The sequence below is a fragment of the Barbatula barbatula genome (assembly GCF_947034865.1).
Source record: "Barbatula barbatula genome assembly, chromosome: 19".
Classification (NCBI taxonomy): Eukaryota; Metazoa; Chordata; class Actinopteri; order Cypriniformes; family Nemacheilidae; genus Barbatula; species Barbatula barbatula.
The window spans coordinates 15,332,794-15,351,472 of NC_136782.1; the positions used below are offsets into that span (position 1 = coordinate 15,332,794).

Sequence of the window (18,679 nt, forward strand, 5' to 3'; positions counted from 1 at the left end):
ATAGTCTGACGCATAGTAAGTCCACAGACTAATAAAACTGAGTCACTCTTAAAAACAGCACCAAATGCATAAAACAACAACACAAAACAATTAACTTTTTCATTTATTTATTACAAATGTACAGCTTATAAGTCTTTAAGATGATTTAAATGGTTTGGCTTAGTCTTTTATTTAATTTCTATTTCACTTTTACAAGTAGCATCTGCTAAACAAATTTCTCCCATCATCAATCTCTCATGTAAGAGTTGTGTGATACAGAACAGTCATAACAAGTACAGTGCAACTAGCATGACTGATTCACAGAAGGGCGTTCCTGTATGTGTGCATAAAACAAATAAATTCACCGGTGCATTGTGTGGGAAACGTCTGCCTTTGCAGCAGAATCAACATTTACAATTCACTCCAAAACAAGATTTAGAGTTAGACGAGTAGTGTATGTGTGCAATGAGCCCATGTCTTAGCTAAAGTATCTTTCTGAATGTAGTGCTTATTTAAAAATGGCCTAAGGTCATTCTCCCAATATCAAATCTTGAAGTCAACTACCACCTCGTGACCATATTTAGTGGAAAACAAAATCTGGAAAAATATACCACTACTTACTGCATAAAATATGCTTCTACTCACCATGTGCTTCTAGTGTGGAAGAGAGAGAAGTCATTCACATAATTACTGTGTTATAAAGAAACAGCAAAAATTCTAGAGTCAGTCTAGCAGATGTGCAAAGGCAATAAACACAGATTTTCAGACAATCGTTTTGAAACGTTTCCGGGATGATAACATCCCATTCCCCATATAGAAAAATGTTAATGATACAGAAAAGACGAGAGCAAAATAAATGGCTTAAATAAAAAGGCTGGGGAGATGGGCGGGTTTAAGGCTCATAGCATGAAATCTAAAATGCAACGTAACTGCACAACAAATACTTGAACACACATCGAGCCTCACGTTGAAGAAATGTGTGCGTACGTTGTGGAAGCTCCAGTTACAACTCCTTTCTTATCAACATCAAAGGGGGTGATGCTCATTCTGTCACTGATTCCACATCACTGGTCCTGAAACACCAGTCGGACATCTTCACTAATGCGACTCGCTGTCTCTGAAATGTTAGTGATGAGAACGCTGACACTGGTCATCTTCAACATTCACATGCTTGTAGCTTATAGAACATAATAACGGTCTTCTTACATTAATAAACAATTAATAACATGCTTTCCGATAAAAAAAAAAACACACAACAAAATAATATTATTAAGCATGAATTAATAGGCATGGATACTCTGGGGAAAAAAAGGCCCTGGAAGTCCAACAAAAATCTGCTAAGCTGATGAAGAAGGCCATTAGAATAAAGTTAATGAAGTATACGTGCAGAAAATGTAGATTTCTTAGAAATGTGGTCTTTGTTTCCCGAACAAATAAGGAAAAGAATGTGGCGATTGTGCTGACACATTTGCATTGTACTGATAACAAACCCACAAATGTAGGGATTGAGATGAGATGAGGAGCCGTGGCTGTGTCTCACTGCCAGGGTGAGATTCGATCTCGCCCGCTGACCCGGCGAGCGTTTCCAGTACATCAACCCTGACCGCTGTCTTTGTGCTCGAAGAAAATAGAGGGATTCGTAACTGTAGTGTTATCACTCCCCTCTGCTCCTTTGGCTAGTATTTCGACAAAAACATTAGTATACATCCAACACTGAGTGAACACTTTTGCAAACAGGAGTGTTCATTTTCACAGGTGTTCTTCCCCCATTTCTGTTCTTGAAGCTCCGTGTGATTCTCACTTAAAAAGAATAGATTACCAAACAAATTCAACCAAAATCAAATGAAAACATTGATAATTGTAACAATAATACAAAACACAATCATTAAAATAACTCCAGTGTTTTTTTGTTTTGTTTCGTCAGTATATTTGTCCCAAGAGAAACAGGCCAATGGAGCGGCACTGAAAAACAAAATTGTTCAAAAGAGAAGAAAACGAAACAGGAGGAAAGTTTCGGGTTCTCTAAATGAGTTTAAGAGTGCTTGTGTATTGACAAAAAAAACAGACAAATAACTCAAACAGCACTGAATTGTGGGACTGTAAGAGAAAGTCGAGTCAGTATTGTCATATTTGATGTGTAGAAGAGAGAAATCCTCCTGAAATACAGACGAAAGATTAACAGGAGTGTAACAAAAAAGAAAATCGCTCCATTTCCAAAATCTCTACGTCTTGGTGTCTTCTCTCGCTGTCTGTTCCCATAACTCCTCTTAATTCTCAATTTTTATTAAACCATTCTTGTTCCTGTTCATCCGACCTTCATCCTTTTCTCCCTCATTTCACTGTCTTGACCACCAATCGCAGCTGTCGGTTTCTCCACACACTCATTTAGTCAAATATCCCCTACCCGGAGGACCCCGATGCGCTGGGTGGGTCACTGTTTTTTCTCCCTGGTGGTGATGGTCACCAGCTGCTTGGCAGCTTTGGCGATGTCATAAGCGCACTGGATGACCTGCTGGGTCAGTAGCTGGTAGTCCACTGTGCTGGTTGAAGAGTCCGAGGGTGCTGCTTTACGACACTCAACCTGCAGACGTGAGGCGCTGGCACCCAGCAGCTTCAAAGAGGAGCGAACAGCATCCAGTGCAGGCCTCTGAAGAACAGAGACAGTAGAGTGAGATTTAGTGCTTCTGGACAGGGAACTTTTTAAGCAGTTTTAAATGCTAAGTTTTTTACCTTTGGGAAGAGAGAGGCCATTTCTGTCACAGCTAAGTGGATCTTCTCCGAGCATGGGACAAAACTGCAAACAAAGCTGTGTTAGTTTCAGATGTCATTCATCTGATTGGCTGGCAAAAGGAATACGTTTCAAAATGAATTTGGTTTTGCTATCATGTTTTGTTAAATTGCATTATAGACAGCTGGTTGGCTTGCCATACCTGTCGTGTTTAAACTCCTGTGCAGCTCTCAGAAGCTCTTGAATGTTCTTGGTGACCTGCTCGGTCTTCATGATGACGTCTTCGGTGCAGGGCAGCGTGGGGTCGGGATCACAATCAGCCTCGTCCACATCCCCCCTGCTGTCCTCCTCACTGCTGCGGCCCACCCTACCACAAATACAAGCATCGTTAAACACATAAAGCTACAATCAAAACACTTAAGCTTTCTCGAGCTTTCTCATACGTAGCACCTAAACTCTGGAATAGCCTTCCTGATATTAGTCGAGGATCAGACACACTCGCCCAATTTAAATCTAGATTAAAGACGCATCTTTTCAGCCAAGCATTCACTTAAAGCAAATATGCTAAATAAACCACCAGGAGATGCTGACATTAGATATTATTTACCAGAATAATCGGATTTATTATATAACACACCATGTAGTGTGTTTTACCCTTTCTTGGGTTTTTCGTTTTTCCCCTGTAAAGCTGCTTTGGAACAATGCAAATTGTGAAAGGCGCTATATAAATAAAATTGAATTGAATTAACATAGTACAGCGATTGAGTTAAACATTCTAAATAAAAGCTCAAGTTCATTGTGAAGAATGGAACACTGACAAACACTCACCCAAGAGAGACGTCATACGTTTGAGAGTTGTCATAGTCGCTGTCTGTGCCACTCCCGTACTTCTCGAAGGATTTTGAAGGCTGGATAAGACAAACGCATGTCTGTTAGACATCACGGCTCCTGCATACTCACATACTGTGGGCAGATATACAAGAATACTGCCACTCACATTGTATCGTCCTTCGGTGGAGGCGGACAGGTGCGGCCCTCCGTAAGGGGTGGGTCCTGCAGGAGCCTTTCGCACCTGAACACGAGCAGAATTAAGATGAAGCAAAACCGAACGGACAGCCGAGCAGGAAATTTAAGAAAAGAGACAAGCCTTGATAGACATTTAAGCACTGTTAGATGAAAGGAAATCAGCAGCAAAATCGTATTATTCTGCTGAACGGAAGTAACTTGGTGGAGAAGTTTCAGATATTGCAGCAGCCGAACGGGAAGCTTACAGCTAAACTCGTGAAAACTAATAAAATCTCTTCTCTCTAAACTAATGAACATCTAAAAATAGAAATAGGGAAAAAGAAGAGCGTGGTTAAAAAAGCAAGCACCAAGGTACATCCCACATACATTCCCCTGTGCTAATAAAATACAGAAAACACCACACTGTCAGCAATGACCCAAAAACAGGATTGCATAACCAAAACATTACATATTTGCATAATTGCAAAAGCAATTAAAGCAAATAAAAAAATTCGACATCCACATAATTGTCCACAGAGGACAATATCTTGTTTTAAGGCAATACAAAAATTAACATTGCATTATCTACAGCGACAGTTTACTTCCTATAAGAAAATGATTTCATGCATTTCCACTGAGTGAAGTTACATTAAGCAGGTAACCGATCCCCCCAAAATCTAATCTCTGAACATTCCAGACATGTCAAAGACAAGCTGTCTTGGCACATCACCATTTCCAAAATGATAAAATGCAATTCATGCCACTTCAATCAACCTACAGTGGAAAAGACATACAATAATGGTGTATTATTGTATCAATACACAATCAAGTGAGCTGCCTACCTAGGATGCATTTTTGGGCACTTGGAGCACTAATATTTACTCTAAAATCCGCTTTGGAGGATGAGCTTCGTGACAAGGCAGATAGCCGTTTCCACCGTCTACACAAATTTGTTTGTCACAAATGCACCTTTTGGATTTTAACATCACATGACGACCCCATTTAGACCACTACTTAAAGGGATACTTCACCCAAAAACAAAAATTCTGTCATCATTTATTCAACAAGATATTTGGAAGAATGTTTGGAAGCGAACAGTACTGGGGCACTGTTGACTTTCATAGTAAGAAATACAACTATTATGGTATTCAATGGTGCTCCAGAACTGTTAAGTGTTGTGACAACTTCAGGGGGAATTAATTTTCAGTATTTAAATTTTTGGAGGAACTGTTCCTTTGACACATTCCATATATTCAACTTATTAATATCAAAACAAAACCTTCATATTGCTAAAAATGCCATCAATGTAGGCAATTCACTTGCTTTTGTTACACCAACTATACAGGAAGTGTTATCAGAGCATGTCGTGTTCTGTCCGGCCATAAGGTGGCGATAAAGAGCAGCGAGTGTGAGTGAGTGACAAACAGACTTCAAAGCAGAGTGCTACAGGCAGAAGCATCACACCAATCTGGACTCAGGTTAGCACAGGAAGAAGAGCCCGACAGGAAAAGGAAGTTTCATAAAAGGTCAAGTCGGACGCTAATGCTCACACTTACGGTGGGGCTGAGAGGCTGCAGGCGGCCGGTCAGGGGGTCCAGGGCTGGGGTGAGAGCTCTGGGGGTGTTGCCCACAGGCTCGAACATAGAATAAGCTTGCCTGTCCCTGCGGAGGGGGGCGGAGGAGGGGACGCTCAGGCTGGAGTCTCTCCCTCCCCCTCCTCCCCCACCGCAGCTTCCCGTACCCCTCACCCCGCCGGGCCATAGTCCTGGGGCGACACCCCCGGGAAGGGAGCCCCCGGTCCCAGCCTGGGCCCCCCGCAGCACGCTGTTCTCCGTCTGCATCCGGGTGATCTACAGGGATGGAGGGGGGGTCACACACACGTCCACAAACACATAACTAAAATCACAACAGCCTCAAAGGGGAACTTTACATCATGCTGGGGGGATAAAAAGGGGCATTCTGATGGACTGAAAGTTTAAGGTTGGATATTCAAGGAGGGTGGATTCCCGGTGGATGGTATATGGATTATGGCAGTTACATAATACAGCTCTCTGCTTGCTCTGATTGGTCAGTTTGTAAAAGTGGGCTGTGTCAAACTCCATTACATTAGTCTTTCGTCTATCCATGTGAAACATTTCAAAACAAGCACATAGTTCAACACAAGAGGAAACGGGGGGCGGTGTACCTCTTTCTGAAGCCTCCGTAACTCCTCGCTCAGGTTGTTGTTGACCTTCATGAGCTGTTGAACTTTGGCTTCTGAGGAAGCCAGGGCTTTCTTCACCTCCAGATACTCCTGTAGTGTGATGGGTCCATCTGACAGGTCCGACGAATCCATGCTCTGATGCACAGACACAAAACACATCAAACCTCACTCTGCTGTTAAAGGCAAAATTATTTATTTTGAACAAAGGTGTAGTTTGACAACCTTGGTTAAAGACCTTGGTTAGGGCTACTGTAGAAATAACGTGGCGAATGCCAAGTTAGCCAATAAAACAACTCTTCATTATGTAAGGTGTATAATGCAATGTAAGTCACAATGGATAGACGCGTCTGTCAAATGCGCAAATGTAATACATCTCTTAATACAATACATAGTTATGTATATTATATTGCATTTCTGTCAATAGATACTCCAAATAAATTACACACTAGACCTTAAAAATTGCTAATTTTACTTTGGATACAAGTCATTTATGGAAACAATGAACAAAATATAAAAATATATAGTAATATGGATATTCTGATGCAAAAATATTACATATTGCAACGTTAATGTATATTTAAATAGACATAATGTGAAAGCACATTTACAACTGTTTGATGGTGTAATAGAAGCTATTACAAAGAATTAAAAGAAAAGACTGTAAAAATTGTGAAATTTGACATACAGCACAATTCTACTTTAGCAGCCGTACAGTGAAGAAGAGCTATTTTCTGCTCTCCCACTACCTGTATGTAGACTGAGCATGCTCAGACACAACTTCCTGTGTTCAGCTGCAGAACAATAGCCCCCACTGATCACAGCCCTTAAACGGGGGGTGATGTCATTCTTTAAGAATGAGGCAGGGCTGTTCCTTGTACACCAGTGCATGCTGGGACATGACAACTGGCTTCTGTCCTACTGTAAACACAAAGTTGCTGGACTGGCAAAAGAACCCTCAAAATGAACTAGAAAGACGAAACCTACAGACAAAGAGTTTCAACCTCTCCCAAAAATCGACATGATCTCTTTTAAATGTTTTGCTAATCATCCATGTTGCTTCATCAAAAAAGAATAATGATTAATTTCAGAATAATCTAAATGAATACGACATCAAATTTTCACATTAAAAACACCTACTAATGTTGATTAAGAGAAACGAGAGAAAAAAGGTTTAGTCGTGCTCACCTTGGCCCGGTTGTTGCGCTGTGTGTTGTTATTATTCTGTGCAGTCAGCTCGCTGTCTGTGTCTTCATCTGAAGCTACGCTGTCATAATCATGTTGGTCATCGTCTGTCTGGCTCAGATCCAGAAGGTCTGACAAACAAACAAACACCACATCTAGTTAGTCAGACACTCAACTGCATCAACAGTCTTTATATTCCACTCTCTATTATATTCCACTCTCTCGAAGATCTATTCATAAAATCATCTTAAAATGTCTCTTTTAAAAAGTAATGCGTGTGTGCCTAACCTGTAGGGCTTGTAAGGCCTTTACCATGCTGCCGTCGCTTGGCGTCACTAAGGATGTCGATGATGAGGGTGGCAAATTCACGTGCGTTAAAACGGGCCAATTTCTGCCGTCCCTATAAACCAAAAACAAACAATTAGAATTAGATATTCATGATCCGGAAGTAAAATGAACACTTTCAGATTTAAAATGTGTTTTCTGTAAAATGAAATTTTTGTTTGAGCTGTGTAATGTTATGCATATTAGACTACTGCTTCATTGATTTGACAACATGTAAATAACAACTGAATCAACCGATGGTTGCATTTTCCTATGCTGACTCCTATGTATTTTGCTCTGGATTTAAAAACTACAAAAAACGTTTACGAGCATTTTGTTGCTCTGTCACAAACTTTATTACAAAACAGTCCGGCTTGGCAGAGAGCGACCGGGACATTTTAAAGACTGGAAAATTCTGCCTACTGCAGTGTGCACTGGTGATGTGGCAATGTAAACTACTCTTGACCACTGGACGTGTATGTGTTCCTCCTCCCATCATCTCTCTCTCACTTTCCATTTTTCAAACCCTCATTTATACGCAAGAGCAGGAAACTCTCAGTCCGTCCAATCAATCCGCAGGAAACATGCCCTGAGTAATGGCAGTATAAGCGGTCTTGCAGTATAAAATAACTATTTAAAGCAGCGGGTCAAGCGAAGATGCCAGTGGAAAGGCTGAGGGGAAGGGAGTGGTTGCCCGTCTGCGCAGCTGGAAAACATATGTGTTGGTTTTGCTAGCCAGACCTGAACGGTAGTCATCTGTACGGCCACAAACTCTATTTTTAGCATTGTGCTTTCATCCTCTCTACTCCAGTCCAGATATCATCTCTTCTCTCCTTGTGTTCTTATGTGTGTGCCCCTTGTGTATGGGTCACATCTGTGCCTGACGGACAGATACCTTTCATGTGCTGGGCTAATACTCTTTGTGTGTTTTGTGTGTTACCTGGTTGCGTGTTGCTGAATATTCAGGGTTGACGGGTAGAAAGGGGACAGCGCTCCGTTCCGTCACGAGCGTACTGTGGTTCTGAGTGGTCAGCCACACTGAGAGAAACAGAAAAAAGTCATGTAACAAACACGATGATAATACGCACAACAAAACTATAGATTCTGAGAATGTGTCTCCCATCTTCACCCTTGTACAGACTTTAATGTTTTCCATCTATAGTGATCGCTAACTATATGCAGTTTGAGTGTGCATGTGTGTTCAACCCTGTCTCGCACACGGTCCCGCTTACCAACAGAGCCTTGGTCTGGCACCCGGGCACGCTACCTCGTCTGCCTCTATGACCAAGAACGAGAAAGCAGAGAGAGGGAGAGGAGGAGAGAATTCCTGCGGCACTCCCTCGCTCTCGCTCCCTTCTCTCCCTCCCTTCTGCATAAGCTGCCTGCTAAAGTCCTTCTATAGTCAGTGTTTATACAACACTGATCACTGTCTCCTGAGACACAGCTACAACTGTCCCCACATCTCCGGACCATTCCTTTAATGCATTATGGAAGAGCTAGACAGAAGTGAAAGGAAGGAAGGAGCAAAGAAGGAACAACCGGGAGGAGAGTTGAATCTTACCTGCATCGTTCTCTCTACGGTCCACTTCATCGTACACATCCATAGCCAGCTCTTCGAACAAGCGGTTATTTAACTGTTTCCACACACAAACATCGGTATGTGATGTTAAATTCGCAGCACAACAAAACATTTGCGAACAAATGTCAACCAAACAGAAGGGAACAGACAAACAAAAGCACAACAGTGCGGCGACATAAGCAGATTGTGAGCAAGCTAAGGGAATTGTTTCCAACACTGAGAGCATCTGCTGAAATTATATAATGAATTCTTAAGCACGTAACGTGTTAAGCGAATAAATTTGTCGGTCTAACCTTAAAGTGAAAAACACTGCAAAATGCGACACAAACACAGTGTATGTGACATAAACATGCAACTATGTAAACCAAAGAATCGATGAAAATTAAAGTGATAGTTCACCCAAAAATGATAATTCTGTCATCGTGTACTCACCCTCCTGTCATTTCAAACCAGTATGACTTTTTTTTCTTCTGCAGAACACAAAAGAATCACCGTTGTTACCAAGATTCTTAATATCTTTTCTGTTCTGCATAAACCCAAACAGATTTGAAATGACAAGAGGGTGATTCAATTACAGTCGAACTTTCATTTTTGGGTGAACTATCCCTTTTACTGTGGGCGGAGCATAGCACAACACCACAAAGAAAAACCAAGAGACTGACAAAATGTACTGTCATTTACTTCTAAAGTCAAAAGCTATTGTATTGTTACGTGATACAACTTGAAAACTCGAGCAAATTTAGGGCCACGACGTGCATTACTCACCGCCTGAAGCTTCTTCTTGGCTGCCTTGGCCAGTTCAGAGAGGTCCAGGCTACACGGAGACAAAGACACAGGAGTAAAAGGATGCCGGAGACATGCGGACAGAGAAAGATGAGGAGGGAAAAGCAGGGAGGTGTGAATGGATAGGTGGATGAATGGATGGATAAATGTGGTGGAAGGGGAGGAATGTGGGCAGTCGGAAGAGATGAGTCAGGAAAACACTGATGTGCTGCAGTCATACAGAATGGCCAGACTAACTGTAAATAGTAACGGTGTGTGCACTTAAAATGAGCATAAACACCAGTCATGGTCAATTACGCCATGTAGCATACAGCAATTACAAATAGATTAAAATCAACATGAAATTCCATTTACCTCCATAATGTGATTTTTAATATTTGAAACAAAATATTTTACGAAAAATTACAAAATATAATTCTTTTACAAAACAAATGAATAAATACAAAAATATTACAACAAAATATTACTAAATAACTCAATTAAACATGTAAGAAGTAAACTTGCCACTGGTCACATAAAAATAAACCGAACACTGAAAGTTAATAATAATGAATTATGGTTAACAAATGGTCAAACAAAAAATATATAATTTCCTAGAAAAATCAGATTTAGAGTCGCGCAAAATTGGACTCTTTTGTCTTCCTAACGTACATGTGTTTTCCAACCCCTGCCTCACCCCTTCAAACACCCACACCCATATGAAAGACATTGAGCAGGGTTTATAGAGAGGGCGATGAAAAGAAAGAGAGAGATACCTCTGCGTCGGGCACTTAGGGCGAGCTCTGTCTCCAAAAGCGCAGCGAGATGGAGAGAACAGAGAACGAGTGAGCGAGGTCGAGAAGTGAACAGGAGACAGACAGAGAAAGAAAAGGGACAGTCCCCATATCAACACTCCTATCAGGTAGGTCACTAAAGTCAGAGATTGGTTTCATTCAGCTGTGGTGCTTTTATGGCAGCATAGAGTAATTTGCGACGGCACTGTCTGCCATCCTAATGCAAACAGGCAGACCACGTGGCGCAACCTGCTGGCCAGTGCGCTCAGATACACGGGCTGCCAAGTATACAGTATATAGAGTCTACCCAGTGCGGGCAGCACTGAAGACTTATCATGGAGAATATCATGCATAGCATAGAAAACATTACTTAAAACATTTTGAATATAGACATACACATGTAATCATCGGAAATGAGACATTGCAAAATACCTTTATTCACACATAGATGCTAACATACAATGTACCTGTCTGCCATCTGAGGAATAATATAATGTCCATTCTTGTGATCTGCAAAAAATCAATAATGCTTATAGTCCTTGTCTGAAAATATAACAGTCACTATAAATGCTTTTACATTGTGTTTCTAAAACTCTAAACTCACCTGGGCGACGTCCACACAGGTAGAAAGCCAGTCTGTCTGTGAGCTCATACTGACACTCCACCAATCGCTCGGCGAGTTCCACATGACCTGCTTGCCTGCAAGAGCATGTTCGCACATGAAACACACAACTGCGCTTCACCCCAAATTTCCAAAATTCAATTCACACGCACTGATACGTTACATTATTGTAGCATGTGACCCTGGGTCTTAAGTAGCACAGGAACATTTTTAGTAAAAGCCTAAAATACATTGTGTGGGTCAAAATTATAGATTTTTCTTTTATGCCAAAATCATTAGGTTATTAATTAAAGATCATGTTCCATAAAGATATTTTGTAAATTTTCAACCCAAAATATATAAAAACTTTATTTTTGTGAGTGGATGGCCTGCTACAGTGCCTCGGATTAACAACTTCAAAGGCGATTTTCTCAATATTTAGATTTTTTGCTCCCTTTACTTCCAGAGATTTACACTCTTGTATCTCCACCAGATATTGTCCCATCTTAACAACCCATATAACAATAAAAAGCCTAACCATTCAGCTTTCAGTTGATGTAAAAATCTCAATTTCGAAAAATTGACCCATAAGACTGGTTTTGTTGTCCAGGGTCACATATTCATTTATGGTGAATATTTCTACCATTTAAATGGCAAACATTGACACGAATAGGTAAGTTGGTGATACCCAGGCCTGGCCTCAATGGATTTGTTGATACTATATTAACATCTGACAGTCAAGAAACCTTGGTGTGCATGTACCGAGCGTAATCTATAGGTGTGCGGCCATTGATATCCGGAGCCCCTGGATCCGCCCCGTACACCACCAGCAGCTCGGCCTGTAGAACCTGCCCCGCCTTAGCTGCCACATGCAGAGGGGTCGTACCCTTTTCCTGTGGAGGAGAGGTCAGATGTGTGACCACCAAAGCTTAAACACAGAACCCGTTCGCACTGCACATCACTCTGATATCAAAATTATACAAACAAATCTAATAGTATAAACTAGTCAACGACAAAGTATAATGACAACCAAAGAACAACATAACATCAACACCTCACAATCTAATAATCGTGAGACCTGTCTGTTAGTTTTCAGTTAAGAAGATTTGTGCGAGACTGATCTTACCGGGTGAAAGAAGTTTGCTTGTGCTCCCAGAGACAGCAGTCGTAAACACGTCTCTAGACTTCCCGTTCGCACACTTGAGTGCAGTTGCTGCGGGCAAGAACAAGAGAGAGTGAGTATGTGCACGTGAAAGACAGAGAATGATGGCAGACCTCCTGTGAATCTTCTCATTAGGGCTGCTCAGTAGCACAGAGGCCACATTTATTCACTAGCGGGCTGTCATTTTAAGGGGAGATGGAATGAGACAGAGAGGGACGTCTGAGATAGAGAGAGCGATGTACCTTGCTGAGGTCCTTGGTGGTGACCCCGTCATCGTCGCGGCAGGGCAGCTTGTGTACAAAGGCTAACATCTGGTACTTGGCACGAATGAACTCGGACTTAGTGGGACTATGGGGTGACAAACAGCACTAAAGTCAACATCAAAAACAATCAATTTGAAACGAGATGAGAGGCGTAATCAAATATAAGCACTATTTTGCTTTAATGCAATATTCTAGCTTGAAGCTTTGGTCTGCTATTACATTGAGCTTCTCAAACAAATGGAAATTATATACGGCACAAACCAAAAAAATAAAACGTATAGTCCCAGCCTTTTGTGTTTATGACATTCTGGTATGAAGCATGAATGGTTGATCAGACGACTTACTGGACTTTGTCTTGAGGGTTTGGTTTCCTCCGCCCACTCTGAACCTGCGCTGGATCCAGCAGCGAGTGTTCCCAGATTGAGTTAGCGCCATTACTGGCCAGAGTCTGTACCATCTGAGACAAACGCACACTTATAGAGCTGTGATTTTGAGAAAAGCAGCAGAGATTGTGAATGTTAGGCTTTTGTAAGCTACCTGCAGTAAAGATGGAGGCCAACCGCTGTGCCGAAGGTGTTTAACAATGGAGATGTGACGGCCGAGACTCCGATGTACAGAACAGCACTCATCACAGATCAAAACCCCTCGGTTTATACTGCTCCAGCCTGGGTCTGAAAACACAGTCACAGGACAGACTTCGTTAGAGAAAACATCTAAAAAACCTCGCGAAACTAGTTTTTCTTTTTTAACGCGCTGAAGACGCACATATGGCAGGATGTGAAGGGTTTGTTTTGTTTAGATTGACCACAAAGGTGGTTTTGGTTCTTGGACATGTAGATTTATCCACATCCTCTATTATTAAAGCAACAGTTCATCATTATGCAGATATAAAACAACCATGATGTGCATTCCTGGTACAGTATGTCCTGATCCCACCAATGTATGATCATTCCAGCACTTAACAGGAAAGAATGACCCAAATGCCCGGGTCCAAAATGAGGAACAGCTGATGAAATGAAAAGTCAAATAGGTTCGGTTTGACATGAAGTCATTGTTAGTATATAAAACAATATATAAATGCATTTATATCTGATACATTACATTTAAATAATTTATCACTTTGCCTTTTTTGTGGTGAGGACAAAGAAAATACTGACAGGCCAAGTACAAATCTGCACTAGCTGTCTAAGCATGTAAAACATACCGCTTTGCATAAACCACAGCATACTGAACCTTGCAGAATGAGGTTATCCGAGGCAACGGCCTCTCCTCAAATCCTTTTTCTACGGCTTCTGAACTCAAGGTCCACAACATCGACAAAGGACAAGTGTAGTCAGGGTTAAGGTGACATTTAAGTAAACATAAAGGTGACTAAGTAACAATGTGACAGAAATGCTCCTCTGATCCAAAATTAAAACAACTCGCAAATTATGTTTTTGCCTGTAATCTTTCATAACAAGCTTTTCTTATAGCCGACAATTAAACAGCATGCACTGATGAAAAAAACTGCTTTGTGTTCTTTGCAACAAAAGAAGATATTTTGAGAAATGTCACGGTGGTTTTGGTTCAATACAATGGAAGTCAATAGGGCATTCTTCTAAATATTCAATTTTGTGTTCTGCAGAAGTAGGCTACTATCCCTGCCGTGAACACGATCGCGAAGGGTCGTGTGTTTCCCATTTCATTGGCTTACTTTACAATGCCTTGTGCATTTTGGAAAACAAGAATCCATGTTGGATTCGGAAGACAGAATCCATGTTTCACGTGGTGCATTCTGAGAATATAAAGCTGGGTGTGAATGTGCTCAAAATCATGTTGCTTTTTCTACCCAGACAAGTGTTGTATAGCCAATATATAACTTGAATATAAAACAAAATACCATAGAAACCTGTATCAGATTCAAGTCCCTAATGCTTGCATACAGGACTATCACTGGATCTGTGCCGGCATACTTTCACACTCTCCTACACCCCATCAAGAACCCTACGTTCAGCAAACCAACGGCGTCTAGTACTGCCTTCTCAAAAGGGCAGTAAATCGCTTTCCCGCTCATTCTCCTTAACAACTCCTTCCTGGTGGAACATTCTTCCTGACTCAGTCCGGTCATCCAAATCTCTCACAACCTTCAAAAAACGACTTAAACCCATCTCTTCTGTGAATACAGACAAATGATAAATAAAATACTAACTCTTTCTCCCCACAGGTGAAGGTCTGGCATTTGTTGAAATGATGGCGGCGCCACCCCAGCATGCAACACGCCGTGATGTCGATTGACAAGCTCTATACAAAGTTTCTTTGCAGTTATTTTGGATTTATTTGGCTCAGTATGAAATGCATGCATCATCCACGCTCACGGCGCTTGAGCGTGCATCCAGTGTCCGGGCACAAAAACACGTAAACCAATGAACCTGTGGCATTTGTCATGTATGGCGACAGTTAGGGAACCAGAGCTGGAGACAAAAAGTGGAGTAGCCAATATGGACCGCCCACTATATATGAAAAATATTCCCAATGAGTTATTACAGAAACAATATATAAGGTATAACTATTGTATATTATAGAACCACCGCTCCGAAGTTATAAAGGTAATACATTAATCATTTTGTGGTTCACCAGTTTTGAAACATTTTAATATGGTGATGTTAGCCGAGCATAACATGCGTGTAAACTTTTTTTTAAACTAACTTGTGATCTGAATGAAAAAAGATTTAGGAACACATACAAATGATTTTTTACAGATGAAGTTAAGAACGTGGTATTTCTGTGCTCGATACAGTCCCCAGTGTTTCGGAAAGTTTTTTTCCAACATGAAAAATCGTTATGCAACAACGTTTCTTAGTTCTTATTGGACAATTCTACCGGCAAAGCACTTGGTACGCCCACGCATCAACCATGGAGAGCAGAAGGAACATGCGCACAAGTCACTTTCACTTGTATGCAGGAGAGAGAGAGCACTATGTCCGCGAAGTTCAGCTGTGTTGTTTGTTCGCTGGATATATCATTTCTTGCCAATGTGTTGTGTGCGCATGTGTTGTTGTTCCGCCCTCTCCCCCCACACTACTTTATAGGTGTGTGCTTCCTGAAAAACAATGCAAACCCCTAGAATGTTTGCCCATCCAATTACAATGAAGCATTTTGGACTGTGCTCTTAAAAAAATAAGTTACCGTAGAGCCCTGGTGACTTAGACTGCAGTCCACAATTAGGAAAACAAAGCAACTTCTCACAAGAATTAAACTCAGCAACTGTGAGGGAATATCACACTACACTTCCACCTACGTAAATAACACTCATCCTTCTCATAAGTGCCCAAAACCGTTAGTGGAACATCTCAAACCCTTCTGTGCCAAAAATGACACGTAAACATGCGCTCAAATACACTGCACATATTGCGCCATTAAGACCTCTATGGCCCTGCAATTGACGATCTTCCACATGTTCATTCATTCCCATAGCTCATTTACCAGAATGCTTCCACCCCTCTGCGCACCGCCCCTCCTCCTCCTCTCCACCTCTCTCAGTCATCATATCCTTCCCTTCCAACACACTCACCATTATCTACATTCCTCTAACATGTCCACCATGATAATGACAAGCTCTCCCAGTATCAGGACAGGCCGACAAAGGACACGTGCACACGAGGACGCTACTGCTGAATAGCTGAAAGACAGGCGCACAGATATGGTGCAGTCAGCAAGGGGCAGTGGTGACAAGCTTAGAGCAAGACTGCAGGTAGCCAGGCAGGTCAACAAGAAAGGAATTGTCACAATAAAAAGATGCTGGGTAAAGCCAGGAGATGATAGTCATATACACATACATTCCCGAACAGAGAGCAGCTGTGGATAAGGGAGCAGCTGTCATGCACCATGTCCCATCTCTTGGTCACCCCATGGGGATGGTCGGGCAAGGCCAAGGGTGGGTTTGGATGGCGCATCTGAGTGGCATTAAAAAAAAATGTTTTATGTACTGTGTGTTGCCGAAATGCGTGATTTTATCTTTTGGGGTGTTGTGAATTTGGTTTAATATTATTACATGATGCATTTGGGGACAAATGCCTGAGAAACAACTGGAACCAGAGGCCAAATTAGTAAAAAAAGACACTGGGTTCTATTCGAAATTCCTGTTTGTACAGGAACATGTTTCTTTTCTGTTTAAAGATAAGTGTAGTGTTGACATCAGTCTTCCTGAAGCCATATTAAACTAATACACCTTGTCGAAGGAAACACACATGTGACGGGACCAGACCAGATGAATTACACATCCAAACCAAATCCTTATCTTTTGCAAATTTTGCATTCGGTTCAAACTAAGCCATGCACATCTAACACAGGCCAATATATTATCGGTAGAAATAGTTGATGCTCAGATGGCGGTCCTACATTGTGAAATTAGACTTCCCACATCATTTTATAATATTTTACAGGAGCAGACGTTTACAGTAATTCTATGTGAAGAAGTCATTTAAGGTCCAACAAAGTAGGACAGTCACAGTTCATAAAGAACCAACAAGATAACCCCCTTGACTTCTCAAACTTCAATGTGTCCGACCACAAACACCATGTATATTTTAGCAAGACACTAAATAACTCCAAGATCTATTTTATATCATCTGTATCACTGCTGTATCTCTAGAAACATTCATTAGAATACAAAAAGAGTATCTACACCCAAACGGTTATTTAAACTGTGCATAAACAATGACTTAAGGCAAAGATTGAGCACGTCAGTTTGCTGTGCCATGTCAACCTGCTAACTAAGCTAACTAGTCTCTTACCAATTTCAGACTAACTACAATTAGGAGAAAAAAAGTAGTGTTAGGCTGAAAAGCTCTCTAATGCATTTAACGTTACTATTTGTTAACGGTGTTTGTTTGTTGTGTATATAAATTGTGGCAAGCGATCTACCGTTAGACGTCTATCTGCAGGCTACTAGCAACCAAGCTAACGTACTGGTTCTGGATACTAAATCCGTTTCTAGCTCTTATTGTAAACAACGTACTTATAACTGAACTATGTAGTTTTACGTATATTATGATCACAGAGGTGTTTGTTCATGAATGCATGTTATAGTGCTGTTAAATGATAGCGACTCGGAGAGCTCGTTTCAACTAACGCAACTCAAAAAGTTGAGCTAACGTTATGTTAGCTAGGCTGCAATAAATTCACATTCCAGAATGATTTTGAAAACACGTCTATGGCTATGTATTATGGGATATACATTCACTGTCGTCTTTCTAACGGAGGACGAATGCACCATCGGATTAAAAGTGGGTTTGAGCGAGAAGATTCAGTAGGCCCCAGTAAGAGCCTTGATTTTCGGGGATTTTCCTGATTCGTCTGACCAAGCAGCTGGGCGCGAACGCGGCTTCCCATTCGACCGCCTGCCGCCGCGTTTACCAGAGTCCCACACGGCAATGGCTCACAACAGCGCCTCAAATCCATAAATCTCAGCCTTACCTGGTGCACTGCAGTCGGCGCACACCTCGCTTCTTTGCACTTTCCTGGACATCGCAGAAACAAAATCCAAGGCTCGGATATTACGGCCCAATATTTGCACTTGTTTTTTTGTCCCAGCAGCGACGTGTCCGCGATTTTAATGCCGCCCCGAATGTCCGGAAGCCGGCGACGAGCTCTCCAGCGCTCCCGGTCCTCACCCCTCACTCTTCTTCCTTTTCGCTGTGTCTTTTTCCAGAAGGCCCTTTAGCAGCTTATTTCAATTCATTTCATTTCGAGTGCCCGAGCTGAAAACAAACGTATATTTCCCCCCCAACCATTATCCAAGCCCTGTGTCTGTATTGGACAAAGAGGGAGTGGGAGTACGAAAGTATGAAACGCGGTTTATTTACATCCTCTGCCCTATACAATTTCATATGGCAGGCTGCACAGCCTCGCTCTCTGACGTCTGTCTCTCCTCTCTTTCTATCTTTCCCCTCTCGTCATTAGTGCACAGGCGGGGGCAGATTGAGCGAGGGATCATGCAGTTAACCACTAATGTAGACGAATTCTATTGTATACGTTTATATAAATACAATCCCCGAAATTAATAAATTATTTTTAATTCTATTGCAACTGCATTTATTCTGCACTCTGTATTTATTCA

General features: G+C 41.5%; 1 protein-coding gene across 3 annotated transcripts; it reads right to left on the reverse strand.

Annotated features, from left to right (window-relative positions):
• Window positions 1-85: 85 nt before the first annotated feature.
• git1 (G protein-coupled receptor kinase interacting ArfGAP 1) lies at window positions 86-18,514 on the reverse strand. 3 transcript variants are annotated; one of them, XM_079482125.1, is made up of 21 exons: window positions 18,037-18,313; window positions 13,120-13,253; window positions 12,927-13,039; window positions 12,562-12,667; window positions 12,284-12,370; window positions 11,920-12,050; window positions 11,161-11,255; window positions 11,024-11,066; window positions 10,539-10,565; window positions 9,766-9,814; window positions 8,983-9,055; window positions 8,362-8,459; window positions 7,386-7,497; window positions 7,101-7,228; window positions 5,898-6,050; window positions 5,269-5,562; window positions 3,705-3,779; window positions 3,536-3,615; window positions 2,910-3,074; window positions 2,710-2,773; window positions 88-2,626 (listed from the first exon to the last, which is right to left on the reverse strand). In XM_079482125.1, the coding sequence occupies exons 1-21, from the start codon at window positions 18,086-18,088 to the stop codon at window positions 2,411-2,413; spliced, it is 2,295 nt and encodes a 764-aa protein (XP_079338251.1). In that variant the 5' UTR covers window positions 18,089-18,313; the 3' UTR covers window positions 88-2,410. The 3 variants fall into 3 exon arrangements, with proteins under 3 accessions (XP_079338253.1, XP_079338251.1, XP_079338252.1); XM_079482127.1 differs by lacking the exon at window positions 5,269-5,562 and having other exon boundaries at window positions 86-2,626; window positions 18,037-18,514; XM_079482126.1 differs by lacking the exon at window positions 10,539-10,565 and having other exon boundaries at window positions 18,037-18,495.
• Window positions 18,515-18,679: the final 165 nt, after the last annotated feature.